The sequence below is a fragment of the Callionymus lyra genome, chromosome 1 (assembly GCF_982586985.1).
Source record: "Callionymus lyra chromosome 1, fCalLyr1.hap1.1, whole genome shotgun sequence".
Lineage (NCBI taxonomy): Eukaryota > Metazoa > Chordata > Actinopteri > Syngnathiformes > Callionymidae > Callionymus > Callionymus lyra.
The window spans coordinates 47,962,689-47,980,521 of record NC_141818.1 but is presented as its reverse complement, the minus strand read 5'-3'; the positions used below and the strand labels follow the sequence as shown (position 1 = coordinate 47,980,521).

General features: G+C 38.1%; 1 protein-coding gene across 1 annotated transcript; it reads left to right on the top strand.

Annotated features, from left to right (window-relative positions):
• The first annotated feature begins 1,301 nt into the window (after positions 1–1,301).
• Positions 1,302–15,919, top strand: slc24a2b (solute carrier family 24 member 2b). Its single transcript, XM_087785539.1, has 9 exons — positions 1,302–2,207; positions 8,757–8,789; positions 10,271–10,382; positions 10,475–10,558; positions 11,934–12,013; positions 12,090–12,221; positions 12,286–12,375; positions 14,050–14,216; positions 15,670–15,919. The coding sequence occupies exons 1-9, from the start codon at positions 1,302–1,304 to the stop codon at positions 15,917–15,919; spliced, it is 1,854 nt and encodes a 617-aa protein (XP_087641665.1).
• Positions 15,920–17,833: the final 1,914 nt, after the last annotated feature.

Below are 17,833 nucleotides of genomic sequence, written 5' to 3'. Positions count from 1 at the left end.
GGCCTCTGAGGCTAATCTAAGAATATCTTCTCAGGGATTAAATAACCTCCTAATGAGCTTCCACTAATGCAGGAGCTTCTCGCCACAGGTTCTCAGCACAAAGTCAAGGAGCCACTTCTGCAGAAGCAGACAATTTATAGCTAATGAAGGCAGTTAGAGCAACAGTAAATAATGTGTGGGCGCAAAAAACAACTGGTCGTCCGAAGAAACAATGGACGAATAATAACTCAATACAATCTTCATTGAAAATATTTAATTAAAGTCTCACGCATGAAAAAAAACGTCTCCAGATTATGTTAAACTATAGATTATTTTTCATGCATTTTCATGCATTTTTTAAATAATATTTAAATAATACAAAATAATGAATTAGTCTTTAAATACATTCGTATCTGTGATTCGTGCCTTTTATAGTTTTTCTACTTCTAGTTGTTTTTATCATTTAAATTAATCGTTTTTTATTATTATTATTTTATTCAAAACACAGTCACTTTAACACCGGATTTTGTCTAATAATTTTTTTTTTATGTCGTCATCTGGCTCATTGACAATAATTTTACATTGTATTTGTTGTGCTTTTAAGTGTATCCGTCTCGAAGGTTTGAAAACAAATGTTTGTTTTAAAAACAAATAAAAAAATGTTTTAATACGAGATATGAAGGAGAATCTCGAGGGTAGAACTAAACGTTTGACTCGAAAACGAATGTCTTTACTCCCTGGTTTCGTGTGAAGCCTCAGTCGATTGTTGTGTTTTTAACTCATTATATATTTAATATCACTGTAAACGTTCACGTCATTTAACATTTTATTTGTTGTGCTTTTAAGTTTAGCCGTCTCAAAGGGCTGCACGTTTAAAAAAAACACAAAAAAACACTTTTATACGAGATATGAAGGAGAATCTCGAGGGTAGAACTAAACGTTTGACCCGAAAACTAATGTCTTTACTCCCTGGTTTTGTGTGAACCGTCAGTCGATTTGTTGTGTTATTAATATCATTATATATTTAATATCACTTTAATATCATTAAACTGGAGACGTTTTAGTCAATATTGAATATTTGTGATAGATAGTGAGGTCATCCAGAAGGACAAAGTGAGATAAATGTGCATCAATATTGAATATTTTGTTCAGGAATTGAAAGATTCTGTGACTTCTGCTCCTCCAGGGTGTAATATGGGGAAACCTTTCAACGGACTGGATCCTGGAATCAGACTTCCTTGTAGGGTTTAGCTCGGGGAGCATCATGCAAACCAAGCGGTGAAACCTTCTTCTTGGGATCTGTTGTTCATGAGCTAGCGACCATGGAGTTCCTGCACGCCAGAAGAAGCGCGAGTGACACGGCGTCCTCCGCCGACGCGCCTCTCCTGGGCCCGCACAGCAACAGGCGCCGCTTCCAATGTGCCAGGAGGAAGCTGCGACCGGGTCGGGTCCTGGGCTTCGTGGTCAGCCTGGCGGCGGTCTGCGTGGTCTGCGCCTGGAGTGCCTTGTCCCTGGCGTCCACCGAGGTGGGCGAGGGGTCCACAACGGAGGAGGGCTCGGCGGTGCCCCGGAGAACTCTTTTGCATCACGGCAACGTCTCCAGCGCCGAGGAGACCCCGAGGCCCGCCAAGAAGATCCAGGAGATCGAGATGAACCACGGAGACTACCCGACGGACTACTTCAGCGTGGACGACCGGCGCCAGGGCTACGTCCTGCTCCACATGTTCGGCATGTTGTACATGTTCATCGCCTTAGCCATCGTCTGCGACGAGTTCTTCGTGCCGGCGCTCACCGTCATCACGGAGAAGCTGCAGATCTCCGACGACGTGGCCGGCGCCACCTTCATGGCGGCGGGCGGCTCCGCCCCCGAGCTCTTCACCTCCGTCATCGGGGTCTTCGTGTCGCACAGCAACGTGGGCATCGGCACCATCGTGGGCTCGGCCGTCTTCAACATCCTGTTCGTGATCGGGATGTGCGCCCTCTTCTCCAAGGAGGTGCTGAACCTCACCTGGTGGCCTCTGTTCCGGGACGTCTCCTTCTACATCGTGGGCCTCCTCATGCTCATCTACTTCTTCCTGGACAACGAGATCACCACCGGCGAGAGCCTGAGTCTGCTCATGTGCTACACCTGCTACGTCACCTTCATGAAGTTCAACGCCCGCGTGGAGCTGGTCATCAAGAGCATCCTGGGCAGCAACAGAGTGGACGACCTGGAGAAGGCCCCCAAGGTACCAACAACCTTCTAGACTCCTTTAGGTGTTCTGGCTCAGCTCACTTCTGCGGGTCTCTTAACGGTCTACACCCATGCTAGCTAGAGGCGTAAGATAATATCGATAACACACTTAAATCTTTAAGCGTATTATCGCTATAGGAATTTTACCTTTGCAAATATTCATGGTGTTTGTTCATTTTAGTGTCGCAATTAAACAAACAACCTCTAGATGGCAGCAGCCGATATGTTCTACACAGCCAAAGGGAGCTCCCGGCGACGACTGGGGACGAGAGGATACAGTCGTCGCTTTGGTTTAAGCCAAAGATGAGTGGAACGATCACGAGATGTCGCTTGAATTCATCGTCCCCTCAAATATTTTCAGTGTATCGAAATATATCGTATCGTGGGATTAGTGTTTCGCTGAAGTAAGTTAGTAATACTAGTTACAGGTGAAAAGTCACGATGATACAATAAAAACATGTTAGGAAAGGAGTCAAGAAAAGGCAAAAAAAGTACATTTTACTTTGTGTGTTTCATATTTTTATGAATCCAGAACAATAACTTGACCAGGTTAAGTACTTGTGTACTAAAGTACTCAAATCTCATTTGTAAAGTTAAAAAATTGAAGGGTCTTAAACATCATTGGTCATTTTTTTTCAATTGATTTCAACTTTTATACTTTGGCGAATAAAATAAATAAAGGTAATGTATATGTTTACAACAAGTTACATCTTCAATCCAGTCAGTTTTCATGCAAACGTTCACCTTCTTCGCTGATTAGGAAGAAAAAAAAAAAGATCTAAATCTGTACAATGTTTGGAAACACAAACGATTCTCTCGTTGCCAGGCAACGACCTGATGACAGAAGTGGTTTTGAGGAGAACCTCTTGAGAACCAATCAGCTTTAAGGACCATCGAGCTCTGACTATTTTTTCATGAATTCTTGTTACGTTTGGACTGAATTGATTGTGTCGACAAACATTTAGAGACTTTTCACCGACGGAGATTTGATTTGTGCTCATTAAAGTCAACTCGACGTACGTGGGTTTCTCTGCCTTCGCTCTTGAGCAAAGATGACGACGAATCATCTGATGAAGTTCTGACGGAGCAGACGCTGAGAAAACTACCAACATTTTTTGATTTTTATTTAATTTAAGAATTCATCAGCAATCATTTAAGTAAAATAAACAAAATAATTCAATTATAATGTAATAACATGATAATAATGACGAGATTATACTTTTTTATTTTTACATTTAACTCAAACAAAAAAAAGGCAGTGAGTAGAAATGTTTTATGGCTGTTTTGTGTACATTTAAGTAAAAGATTCATGAGGTCAAATCAGAAAATATTGAGAAAGAAAATCTCAAATCAATTGATCTACGTTCTACGAGGAACTAAAGTCGTGATTCTAGACGATGCATGAATTTAATTTAATTTAATCATTTAAGAAAAATAAACTAAACAATTCTATTAAAATGTAATAACATGATAATAATGATGTCACTTGTAATAATGACGAGGTTATACTTTTTTCTTTTTACATTTAACTTAAACTTAAAAAAAGGGAGTGACTATAAATGTTTTATGGAACATTTAAGATAAAGATTTATGAGGTTGAATCAGAAAATATCGAGAAAGAAAATCTTAAATCAGTTGAGATCATGATGTTCTACGAGGAACTAAAGTCTGTAGAAATAATGTTATATTTTCAAGGATCGGTTCGAGTCGTGATTCTAGACGATGCATGAATTTAATTTAATTTAATCATTTAAGAAAAATAAACAAAACAATTCAGTTAAAATGTAATAACACGATAATAATGACGAGATTATACTTTTTTATTTTTACATTTAACTCAAACAAAAAAAAGGCAGTGACTAGAAATGTTTTATGGCTGTTTTGTGTACATTTAAGTAAAAGATTCATCAGAAAATATCGAGAAAGAAAATCTTAAAATCAATTGAGATCATGATGTTCTACGAGGAACTAAAGTCTGTAGAAATAATGTTATATTTTCAAGGATCGGTTCGAGTCGTGATTCTAGACGATGCATGTTTTGACTTTCGTCAGGCGTGAGGACGACGACGATCTCGTCTGCATCTCGCTCTAATCTCAAGGTTTCGACTCGTGTTGCCCTTCAGGACGTCAGCTGGACCTCATGCTGCCACACCTTCAGAACAGCTTTGCCCTTTTTTCTTCTTCTTCTTGTCGTCCGGCACTTGATGTCCAGCTCCCTTGTCCTCATGTGTCAGTAGCGGTTAAATAATCCGTTAGGTTAATTCTCCTCAATCTCATTAGAGCGGCTAAAATTAGTCGGACACGAGCGAGAATCAGCCCATGACTGAGAGAAATGACTTGAAGAGTTTTTGATGGTTTTTCATTGAAGTAAATGTTTATTGATACTTTTTTTCTTACGGTCGATCCTTTGATCCCACGATCAACTGTTGACGACATCAATCCTGCAGGCACTTCTCCCTCTTCCTACTAAAATGAAGCCAGAATGAAACGACCCTTTGTTAACTGATCACACGACGACCACGTTTATAAATGTATCTTTATTTTCGACACCTTTTCCTGGTGACCATTATAACCCTGGGATTATTTCATGCTGCATGGGTTCTGTCTCCACGGTGACCTCTTACGAGACTTCACACGCAGAAATTAGCATTCCAAAAGTAGCGTTGCTAATCCAAGCTAAGTCCTGCGGTCGCTGCAGCGCGTCGTGATGGACGGAGATGTATTGAAGCTTTTTATTGTTGTTAACACAACTGGAGGAATTAAATGATCACACACACACACACACACACACACACACACACACGAAAAAACACAAAAAAAACATCTTTTTGTTGATTTTTAGAAACTAAACATAGATAAATATTATTCAAGAGCTAAATTAATTTATGGTTTTGTTCAAGTTTGTCATCTGAGTAGAACTTTAAATGATATTGAACTACATAAATACTGATAGTAAATGAGCAGCACAGTACTTCAGATACTCAGGGTCCATATATATATATATGTATATAACAAAAGTTAAAAAATGCTGCTTTTAAATTAAACACATTTTCATGAAACCTGACCATTAAATGCTCATTTCTAAGTAATTATTGATTTTAAAATGATTTATGTGTCAAAGCTAAACTCCTATAATGAACAAATAAAATACTTTTTTATCCAAATGTTGTAACTTAATCTGGTAAATGATTGATATTTTAAATCAATCTCTAGTAGAAAGTCTGAGAAACTTACAGAATCCAACATCAGGTGTGAAACAAACTTTCAATGAAACTCAGCAACATAAAGCCTGTGAGCGGGTTTGAGTCGTCATGACGACGGCAGGTGTCTTGACGACAGTTAAGCTCAAAAGATTATCTTCTCAACTCTGAGGTTTCTTTCATAACAAGATGTCCACGCAAAACCTTTTGACTTTTGTTTGTGTTTACATTGTGTCGGTTGATGATTGTTTCGGTTGATGTTTGTGTTTACATTGTGTCGGTTGATGATTGTTTCGGTTGATGTTTGTGTTTACATTGTGTCGGTTGATGTTTGTGTTTGCATTGAGTCGGTTGATGATTTTGTCAGTTGATGTTTGTGTTTACATTGTGTCGGTTGATGTTTGTGTTTGCATTGTGTCGGTTGATGATTTTGTCAGTTGATGTTTGTGTTTACATTGTGTCGGTTGATGATTGTGTCGGTTGATGTTTGTGTTTGCATTGTGTCGGTTGATGATTGTGTCGGTTGATGTTTGTGTTTACATTGTGTCGGTTGATGTTTGTGTTTACATTGTGTTGGTTGATGATTGTGTCGGTTGATGTTTGTGTTTGCATTGTGTCGGTTGATGATTGTGTCGGTTGATGTTTGTGTTTACATTGAGTCGGTTGATGATTGTGTCGGTTGATGTTTGTGTTTACATTGAGTCGGTTGATGTTTGTGTTTACATTGTGTGGGTTGATGGTTGTGTTTACATTGTGTCGGTTGATGATTGTGTGGGTTGATGTTTGTGTTTACATTGTGTCGGTTGATGATTGTGTCGGTTGATGTTTTTGTTTACATTGTGTTGGTTGATGATTGTGTCGGTTGATGTTTGTATTTACATTGTGTCGGTTGATGATTGTGTCGGTTGATGTTTTTGTTTACATTGTGTTGGTTGATGATTTTGTCAGTTGATGTTTGTGTTTAGATTGAGTCAGTTGATGTTTGTGTTTACATTGTGTCGGTTGATGATTGTGTCGGTTGATGTTTTTGTTTACATTGTGTTGGTTGATGATTGTGTCGGTTGATGTTTGTATTTACATTGTGTCGGTTGATGATTGTGTCGGTTTATGTTTGTATTTACATTGTGTCGGTTGATGATTGTGTCGGTTGATGTTTTTGTTTACATTGTGTTGGTTGATGATTTTGTCAGTTGATGTTTGTGTTTAGATTGAGTCAGTTGATGTTTGTGTTTACATTGTGTCGGTGGATGTTTGTGTTTACATTGTGTTGGTTGATGATTGTGTCGGTTGATGTTTGTATTTACATTGTGTCGGTTGATGATTGTGTCGGTTGATGTTTTTGTTTACATTGTGTTGGTTGATGATTTTGTCAGTTGATGTTTGTGTTTAGATTGAGTCAGTTGATGTTTGTGTTTACATTGTGTCGGTGGATGTTTGTGTTTACATTGTGTCGGTTGATGATTGTGTGGGTTGATGTTTGTGTTTACATTGTGTTGGTTGATGATTGTGTCGGTTGATGTTTTTGTTTACATTGTGTTGGTTGATGATTGTGTCGGTTGATGTTTGTATTTACATTGTGTCGGTTGATGATTGTGTTAGTTGATGTTTGTGTTTACATTGTGTCGGTTGATGATTGTGTCAGTTGATGTTTGTGGTTACATTGTGTCGGTTGATGGTTGTGTCGGTTGATGTTTGTGTTTACATTGTTTCGGTTGAGGATTGTGTTAGTTGATGTTTGTGTTTACATTGTGTCGGTTGATGATTGTGTCAGTTGATGTTTGTGTTTACATTGTGTCGGTTGATGGTTGTGTCGGTTGATGTTTGTGTTTACATTGTTTCGGTTGATGATTGTGTCGGTGGATGTTTGTGTTTAAATTGTGTTGGTTGATGTTTGTGTTTACACTGTGTCGGTTGATGTTTGTGTTTACACTGTGTCGGTTGACGTTTGTGTTTACATTGTGTCGGTTGATATTTGTGTTTACACTTTGTCGGTTGATGTTTGTGTTTACATTGTGTCGGTTGAATTTTGTGTTTACACTGTGTCGGCTGATGTTTGTGTTTACATTGTGTCGGTTGATGTTTGTGTTTGCATTGTGTCGGTTGAATTTTGTGTTTACACTGTGTCGGCTGATGTTTGTGTTTACATTGTGTCGGTTGATGTTTGTGTTTACATTGTGTTGGTTGATGTTTGTGTTTACATTGTTTCGGTTGATGATTGAGTCGGTTGATGTTTGTGTTTACATTGTTTCGGTTGATGATTGAGTCGGTTGATGTTTGTGTTTACATTGTGTTAGTTGATGTTTGTGTTTACATTGCGTGGGTTGATGATTGTGTTTACATTGTGTCGGTTGATGGTTGTGTCGGTTGATGTTTGTGTTAACATTGTTTCGGTTGATGATTGTGTCGGTGGATGTTTGTGTTTAAATTGTGTCGGTTGATGTTTGTGTTTACACTGTGTTGGTTGATGTTTGTGTTTACGTTGTGTCGGTTGATGTTTGTGTTTACATTGTGTCGGTTGATGTTTGTGTTTACACTTTATCGGTTGATGTTTGTGTTTGCATTGTGTAAGTTGATGTTCGTGTTTACATTGTTTCGGTTGATGATTTTGTCGGTTGATGTTTGTGTTTACATTGTGCTGGTTGATGTTTGTGTTTTCATAGTGTCGGTTGATTTTTTTGTATACACTTTTTCGGTTGATGTTTGAGTTTTCATTGTGTCGGTTGATGATTGTGTCCGTTGATGTTTGTATTTAAATTGTGTGGGTTGATGTTTGTGTTTACATTGTGTGGGTTGATGATTGTGTCAGTTGATGTTTGTGTTTACATTGTTTCGGTTGATGATTGTGTCGGTGGATATTTGTGTTTAAATTGTGTTGGTTGATGTCTGTGTTTACACTGTGTTGGTTGATGTTTGTGTTTACATTGTGTCGGTTGATGATTGTGTCAGTTGATGTTTGTGTTTACGTTGTGTCGGTTGATGATTGTGTCGGTTGACGTTTGTGTTTACATTGTGTCGGTTGATGTTTGTATATACACTTTGTCAGTTGATGTTTGTGTTTACATTGTGTCGGTTGATGATTGTGTCGGTTGATGTTTGTGTTTACGTTGTGTCGGTTGATGATTTTGTCGGTTGATGTTTGTGTTTACATTGTGTCGGTTGATGTTTTTGTTTACACTTTTTCGGTTGATGTTTGTGTTTACATTGTGTCGGTTAATGTTTGTGTTTACATTGTGTCGGTTGATGTTTGTGTTTACGTTGTGTCGGTTGATGTTTGTGTTTACAAACACACGTCGATCATGTGTCACTTCTCTCTCTGATTTAAACTTGTGTTCATCTTCCCACAGCTCAACACACCTGGAGACGAGAACAAACTGATGGTGAGTTTGTTTTTGTTTTGATTTTGACTCAAACACACCATGGATGAGATGATGATCATCAATGGTGAAAGAAAATATCGCAATATTATTTTTCATGATTCAACAGCAATTTTGTGGAGTTACAACCCTTTGTATGAACAAAGTTGTTTTAAGTATATAATTTGATTTTGTTTATTTACAATTAACGAGAATGATTACTGAGGACGAGAGGATACAGTGAGTCCAGCAGCTTCTGAAGCTGATGTTTGGACATATTTGGGTTTGAAAACAAATTAAAGAAGTTACGACTTCGTCAAGAGTCATGTGGTCTGTAAATACTACAACACCAGAGTCAAGTACTGGACAATACTACACATATATACTTGTTACTACAGTATCACAACACCAGAGTCAAGTACTGGACAATACTACACATATATACTTGTTACTACAGTATCACAACACCAGAGTCAAGTACTAGACAATACTACACATATATACTTCTTACTACACTATCACAACACCAGAGTCAAGTACTGGACAATACTACAATACTACATATATATATATATACTTGTTACTACAGTATCACAACACCAGAGTCATGTACTGGACAACACTACAATACTACATATATATATACTTGTTACTACAGTATCACAACACCAGAGTCAAGTACTCGACAATACTACACATATATACTTCTTACTACACTATCACAACACCAGAGTCATGTACTGGACAATACTACAATACTACATATATATATATACTTGTTACTACAGTATCACAACACCAGAGTCAAGTACTCGACAATACTACACATATATACTTCTTACTACACTATCACAACACCAGAGTCATGTACTGGACAATACTACAATACTACATATATATATATACTTGTTACTACAGTATCACAACACCAGAGTCAAGTACTGGACAATACTACACATATATACTTGTTACTACACTATCACAACACCAGAGTCAAGTACTGGACAATACTACACATATATACTTGTTACTACACTATCACAACACCAGAGTCAAGTACTGGACAATACTACACATATATACTTGTTACTACACTATCACAACACCAGAGTCAAGTACTGGACAATACTACACATATATACTTGTTACTACACTATCACAACACCAGAGTCAAGTACTGGACAATACTACACATATATACTCGTTACTACACTATCACAACACCAGAGTCAAGTACTGGACAATACTACACATATATACTTGTTACTACACTATCACAACACCAGAGTCAAGTACTGGACAATACTACACATATATACTTGTTACTACACTATCACAACACCAGAGTCAAGTACTGGACAATACTACACATATATACTTGTTACTACACTATCACAACACCAGAGTCAAGTACTGGACAATACTACACATATATACTTGTTACTACACTATCACTATATATCCTTGTATGGTGATACTTATGGATACACTCTTGAATCTTTCAGGCCAAACCCCGTCTGCAGCGAGAAGGCAGTTGTGCGTCGCTTCACAACTCTCTGATGAGGAACAGCATCTTCCAGCTCATGATCCACACCCTGGACCCGATGAGCGGTGAAGGTACAGACAAGCAACGAGAGCCGGAGACCAGATCCTTCTGGTTCCAGGTTTTTTATGCGGAGTGTGTTTTTGTGTGTGCGCATGTGCTGCAGGACAATTCAAAGAGAAGGCTTCCATCCTGCACAAGATGGCGAAGAAGAAGTGTAAGGAAGAGGCCGTCACTGCCAACGGTGCTGGTACTACTCCATACGTCTGAAGCATTTCGTTTTACTGTGTGTGGCTCGACGTTGTAGAAGTGGATCAGTGTTGTCACCATATTGAATGGTTGATTTCAAAGGTTTTTTTGTATTGAAAAGTTGTTTTTACAACACAATTGTTTGTTAGTTTGTGTCGTGAATGGTTTTTATCTTAATCTTTCATTGAATGTTTCAATTCAATCATTTCTGCATTAAAACGTTATATATATATTTATCATTGAAACGTTTTTTTCTGTACACATAACATTTGACTTTCTAATTCCAATAATACAAAATATTTTTTTCTTAATTCAATATTTTTTATTCATAGTGTTTTGAATTCATGTTGCTATATTAGAGCCGACAGACTATACCAACAGAGCACCGAGCTCTATTGTGAGAACAGACACACACATGATAGAACAGACACACACATGATAGAACAGACACACACATGATAGAACAGACACTCACACGATAGAACAGACACACACATGATAGAACAGACACACACATGATAGAACAGACACACACATGATAGAACAGACATAGACAGATGATAGAACAGACACACACATGATAGAACAGACACACACATGATAGAACAGACACACACATGATAGAACAGACACACACATGATAGAACAGACACACACATGATAGAACAGACACACACATGATAGAACAGACATAGACAGATGATAGAACAGACACACACATGATAGAACAGACACACACATGATAGAACAGACACACACATGTGAGAACAGACACTCACACGATAGAACAGACACTCACACGATAGAACAGACACTCACACATGATAGAACAGACACACACATGATAGAACAGACACACACATGATAGATGCTCAGTAGTTTAGTGTTCTGTTAGTAATGTCTGGCGACACTTTTATACCAAAATTTTGAAAATAAATTGGACTTAGTTTTTTAAAGCAAAAGAAAAATGTTTAAATTTTACGTTATTTGTTGTATTTATATAATTAATCAATAGAATCTAAATTCAATATTTCAATACAGAAATTATTGAATTAAATTATTTTTGAACGTATTAAGTTCTTGAAAAAACATTTCATAAAAGAAAATTCAAATGTTAAATCCAACCATTCAATATTCTGATTAAAACTAGATTTAAAAGTATTTTTTGTTTCATATCAGGATCTTTTTGTACGTTTTTTATGTTTTTCTTTTGTTTTGTTTTTTTGTGTTTTCCACCTAAAATGAACCTCAACGATTTGTGTCTCGATCCAGGGACCAACGTGATGACTCCAAGAAACGGTAAACGTTTAATGTTGAATTTTCCTTGTTAATAAAAACGCTCAAAAGTGTCTCACTTCCTGTCTGGTTGTGTGCAGCGGACAAAAAGATCCCCAACAGTTCCAACGTGGCCGTGGAAGTCACTCCGCCCATGAACGGCGTCATCGAGGGCGAGGAGGTGAGAGACTCTCCGATGGTCGTGGAGACCACAGGGTTCTGAGCAGAACGTTGTCGTTCCTCAGATGATCATGGAGGAGGAGGAGGAGGAGGAGGACCAGCCCCTCAGCCTGGCCTGGCCCGACACCAACAGGAAGAGGATCACCTACCTGGTCATCCTGCCCATCATCATCCCGCTCTGGCTCACTCTGCCGGACGTCAGGAGAGAGGTGAGCCACGGTCAGAACCTGTGGATCCACGAGGACGAGAACCCTAACCATTGTTTCCGTTCAGACCTCGGAGAGATTCTTTCCCGTCACCTTCCTCGGATCCATCTCCTGGATCGCTTTCTTCTCCTACCTGATGGTGTGGTGGGCGCACCAGGTACTGCAAGTTCACCAGTCAATGATCCTCAGAAAGTTCACCTCACAAATGATCTGGTCCCTCTGGACCGTCTATGAAAGTGAATCAGAATATTGAATATTGACCATTGAATATTGAATGATGAAAATTGAAAACCGAATATTGAATACTAAATATTGAATACTTAACACTGAATATGGAATACTGAATATAGATAACCGAATATTTAATACAGAATATTGAATGCTGAATACTAAATATGTAATTCTGAATATTGAATATTGAATACCGAATATTTAATACCAGATATTGAATACTGAATGTTTAATATTGAATACTTAATATTGAATACTGAATGTTAAATATTGAATACTTAATATTGAATACGAATGTTTAATGTTGAATATTGAATACCAAATACTGAATAATAAATATTTAATACTGAATGTTGAATATCGAATGCTAAATATTGAATATTGGATACTGAATACCGGATATCTAATATTGAATACCAAATACTGAATAATAAATATTTAATACTGAATGTTGAATATCGAATACTAAATATTGAATATTGGATACTGAATACCGGATATCTAATATTGAATACCAAATACTGAATAATAAATATTTAATACTGAATGTTGTATATCGAATACTAAATATTGAATATTGGACACTGAATACCGGATATCTAATATTGAATACCAAATACTGAATATTAAATACCCAATATTGAATATTGAATACTGAACAGTTATAACATTATTAGTTATAACACACTATTGTTTTTAATTGTTATAATAAAAGGTTGATACTGTCACCAGACAATACTGTCACTTTAGAACATGATGCCATGATCGTGTGATTTTGTGACGACGTAGATTGAAGTGGCTGAAAATTTTGATCCGTGCTCTGTTGGTGATATTTTATACTGAATTTTAAAGACTGCGATTGGAAAAATATTGAATTTATAACGATCATTTTGGAATTATTGGAATTAGAAAATCAAACTCTATGTGTAAAAGTAAATGTATTAAAAAAAACAACCTGTTATTATTTCAATTATTAAAATAAACAAATTAAACATATTTAACATTTTGACTCAATTATTAAAAAAAAAAAATGAATTCAATGTTTAGGCTGGAGTCTAGCCCAGTTTCTTGGGACGGGTGGTAGAGGACACCCTGGACAGAATCCTGTGCAGGTGGACGTTGGTTCCTCGGCAGAAGTCCGGGTGTTAAATATGTGACTACAGAAGCTAATCCATGTTAATCTGCTCTGATCCACTTGCCAACACACTCGTAATACTCTATTTTAGCGTCGCACACACTCATGAAACACAAGGTGAACGCACACAAACGTTCGTTCCACTTCTGTGACATACCTCTGCCAAGGAGCTCAGTTCGCATGCTTTAAAAAGAGAATAAATCGATTCATTAAATATCATAATCCAAGATCACAGCAAAAGAAGGTTTCCAGGCTGGGAATTGAACCCGCAACTCAAGTGGGGTCTAACCGCTCAGCGTGGATTCCACAAGGGCAGCAGCAGCAGTTCGAGGCCATACAAGTGAAGCACACATTAAATCAAAGTTGTTTGAAAACTAAACAACACGCAGCAGTGATGAGTCGATGAAGTGTGTGATGCTTGTGTGAGGTTTCGAAGGTGATTAATTTACCCATAATTCCTCTCAGGTGGGCGAGACCTTCTGGATCACGGAGGAGATCATGGGACTCACCATCCTTGCAGCAGGAACCTCCATCCCAGACCTGATCACCAGCGTGATCGTGGCACGAAAAGGTCTCGGAGACATGGCTGTGTCCAGCTCTGTGGGCTCCAACATCTTCGACATCACTGTGGGGTCAGTACATACATGATAGAACAGACACACATGATAGAACAGACACACATGATAGAACAGACACACACATGATAGAACAGACACACACATGATAGAACAGACACACACATGATAGAACAGACACACATGATAGAACAGACACACACACATGATAGAACAGTCACACTCATGAGAGAACAGACACACACATGATAGAACAGTCACACTCATGAGAGAACAGACACGCACACATGATAGAACAGACACACACATGGTAGAACAGACACACATGATAGAACAGACACACATGATAGAACAGACACACATGATAGAACAGACACACACACACATGATAGAACAGACACACACATGATAGAACAGTCACACTCATGAGAGAACAGACACGCACACATGATAGAACAGACACACACATGATAGAACAGACACACATGATAGGACACACACATGATAGAACAGAAACACACATAAGAGAACAGACACACACATGAGAGAACAGACACACATGATAGAACAGAAACACACATGATAGAACAGACACACACGTGAGAACAGACACACACACGATAGAACAGACACACTGATGATAGAACAGATACACTCATGATAGAACAGACACACTTATGATAGAACAGACACACACATACACACATGTGAGAACAGTGACACACGTGAGAACAGACACACACACATGATAGAACAGACACACACATGATAGAACAGACACACACACATGATAGAACAGAAACACATGATAGAACAGAAACACACATGATAGAACAGAAACACATGATAGAACAGAAACACATGATAGAACAGACACACACATGATAGAACAGAAACACATGATAGAACAGACACACACATGATAGAACAGACACACACATGATAGAACAGAAACACATGATAGAACAGACACACACATGATAGAACAGACACACACACATGATAGAACAGAAACACGTGATAGAACACACACACACATGATAGAACAGAAACACATGATAGAACAGACACACACATGATAGAACAGACACACACACATGATAGAACAGAAACACGTGATAGAACACACACACACATGATAGAACAGAAACACATGATAGAACAGACACACACATGATAGAACAGACACACACACATGATAGAACAGAAACACGTGATAGAACACACACACACATGATAGAACAGAAACACATGATAGAACAGACACACACATGATAGAACAGACACACACACATGATAGAACAGAAACACGTGATAGAACACACACACACATGATAGAACAGAAACACATGATAGAACAGACACACACATGATAGAACAGACACACACACATGATAGAACAGAAACACGTGATAGAACACACACACACATGATAGAACAGAAACACATGATAGAACACACACACACATGATAGAACACACTAACCCTAAGTCTCCTCCGTGTACTCCAGGCTTCCGTTCCCGTGGCTGGTCTACCACATCCTCAACGACTTCAAGCCGGTGCAGGTGAGCAGCAACGGCCTCTTCTGCGCCATCGTGCTGCTGTTCCTGATGCTGCTGTTCGTCATCATCTCCATCGGCGCCTGCAAGTGGAAGATGAGCAAACTTCTGGGCTTCTTCATGTTCCTGCTCTACTTCGTCTTCCTCATCGTCAGCGTCATGCTGGAGGACAAGATCATCGTGTGTCCCGTCTCAGTATGAGAAGGCCCGGCTCGGACCCGTGTGCTCCACCCTTGGCCTTCGCCACGGCTTCTCTTTCAAAACCACGTGACTCAGCGGGAGAAGAGAGGGATTGTGGGAAACAGAAGCATGAGCGACGAGACTTTGGTCTTCTCTCACGAGGACAGTGTTAGAAGTTAGTTCCGAACTGTGTCCATCAAACTGTTTGTATTCTTGTCCGAGATGTTTTGGGTTTTTAAAAACTGCACCCGCGAGCGACGACAGGAAGTTCCTTATATGGAGGACCCTGATCACATGGTCGTCCACATCCTGTTTTTGTTTTTTTTGTGATGATCCTTTCAAAATAAGAGTACGGAAGTAAATCAGAGTCGTGGGAATGTTTGGTTTGACATTTTAAATGTTGGAACGTGTTATTGAGATTATTATTTTTTTTTAATAACATTGAATTTAAAACTAGAAAATTAGGAAATAATTATTTACATTTTTACACAGTTTGATGTTCTAATGCACATAATAAAAAAAAAAAAAAAAGATTTTTCTAAATTCAATATGATTTAATTATTCGTCTCTTAAATTCAATATACACATTTTGGTACGATAGTGTCTCAAGACATTAGCAACAGAGCACCGATCTGCCTGATCATCTGCTTCTGCATCATCACGTGACCGTCCTATGATTGGCTGAAAGTTTGATGCAGTAGCTCGGTGCTCTATTGGTAATGTCTGACGCTATTATACCATTGTTTATATATTGAATTTAAAAGACTCCAATTTTGAAAAATATTGAATTCAAAACAGGTATTTTTGAATCAGAATAGCAAACTTTATGTGTAAAAATAAAGTACATTCATTTTGAAAATAATCAAATTTTCAGATTCAATTAAAAAAAAAAAACAACCATAGAAATAATTGAATTAATTCAATCCAGTGGTTTTAAAAAAAAACAATCTCAATAAAAATTCAAAAGTTTCAACATTTAAAATCTTCAACCACACGATCCTTACGACGCGGATTTAGTTCCGTACAAGAGAAGCTTCTTCTCCGACGGCGCTCGTCTTCCAGGGGTCGCGTCTTTGCTCAAGGGCAGGGTTTTGTTCCAGAGAATCGTCCTCACGACTCTGTACGACTGTACTGTATGTTCGCTTCGCTCGTCGAGAGGATCTCGCTGGGAAACGAGGACGAAGGATTCTCCGTCGAACCAAGAGATTATAACCAGGACTTGTTTCTTTCTTTAAGCCACAGATGAAGTAGAAATCCTGCCGTAGGAAGTGCAGGCGTGTTTTTAGGCTCTAGAACAATGAATGAATCGAACGGTTTCATGTTCATTTTGACTTCTTGGCCTAATAATATTACCCCCCCCTCCCCCCTATATATATATAATCCATCCATCGCTCCCGTCCACAGGTGAGTCCAGTGATAAACGAGATTTTTATTTTTCTTCTTTGTACATTATTGTTGTTTCACTATGTTGGATCAGGATGAAGAAATGATCAATAAAAAACCCTGTAGATACTTTTTCCTTCTTTTCTTTTTTTTCTGATCGATTCTTGGAATATTTCAAATGATGTTATTGGTCCAACATACTGTGCTTGTTTTAATATGGTCAATAAAGGTATAATCTGTAGGGTTTTAAACGTGTTTTTGGCTCCCCCTAGTGTCCGAATAGTGCAACAGCAACGACGGTTGTGTTCTATGGCAAACGTTTCCTTCTGATATTTTTCCTTTTTATCTTGTGGTCAGTGTCAAAAGTATCCCAGTACTTCAGTACTATGTAAATAGTTTGGTCGTCACATGACACTCAGACTTTTTTTTTCTTCATTTGTTACAATGTAATTACTTTTTTTTATTATATATTATCATTTTGAAGGTTGAATTGTATGAAGAAAGTTTCTTCATTATTCCATTTTTTAAACAGTTGCCTCAACTTAAAAAAAG

Coding starts and splice junctions, on each gene's coding strand:
- slc24a2b (XM_087785539.1), top strand. CDS start 1,302: ATGGAGTTCCTGCACGCCAGAAGAAGCGCGAGTGACACGGCGTCCTCC. Junction 10,559..11,933: donor CGTCACTGCCAACGGTGCTG/GTACTACTCCAT, acceptor GGTTGTGTGCAG/CGGACAAAAAGATCCCCAAC. Junction 14,217..15,669: donor ATCTTCGACATCACTGTGGG/GTCAGTACATAC, acceptor CGTGTACTCCAG/GCTTCCGTTCCCGTGGCTGG.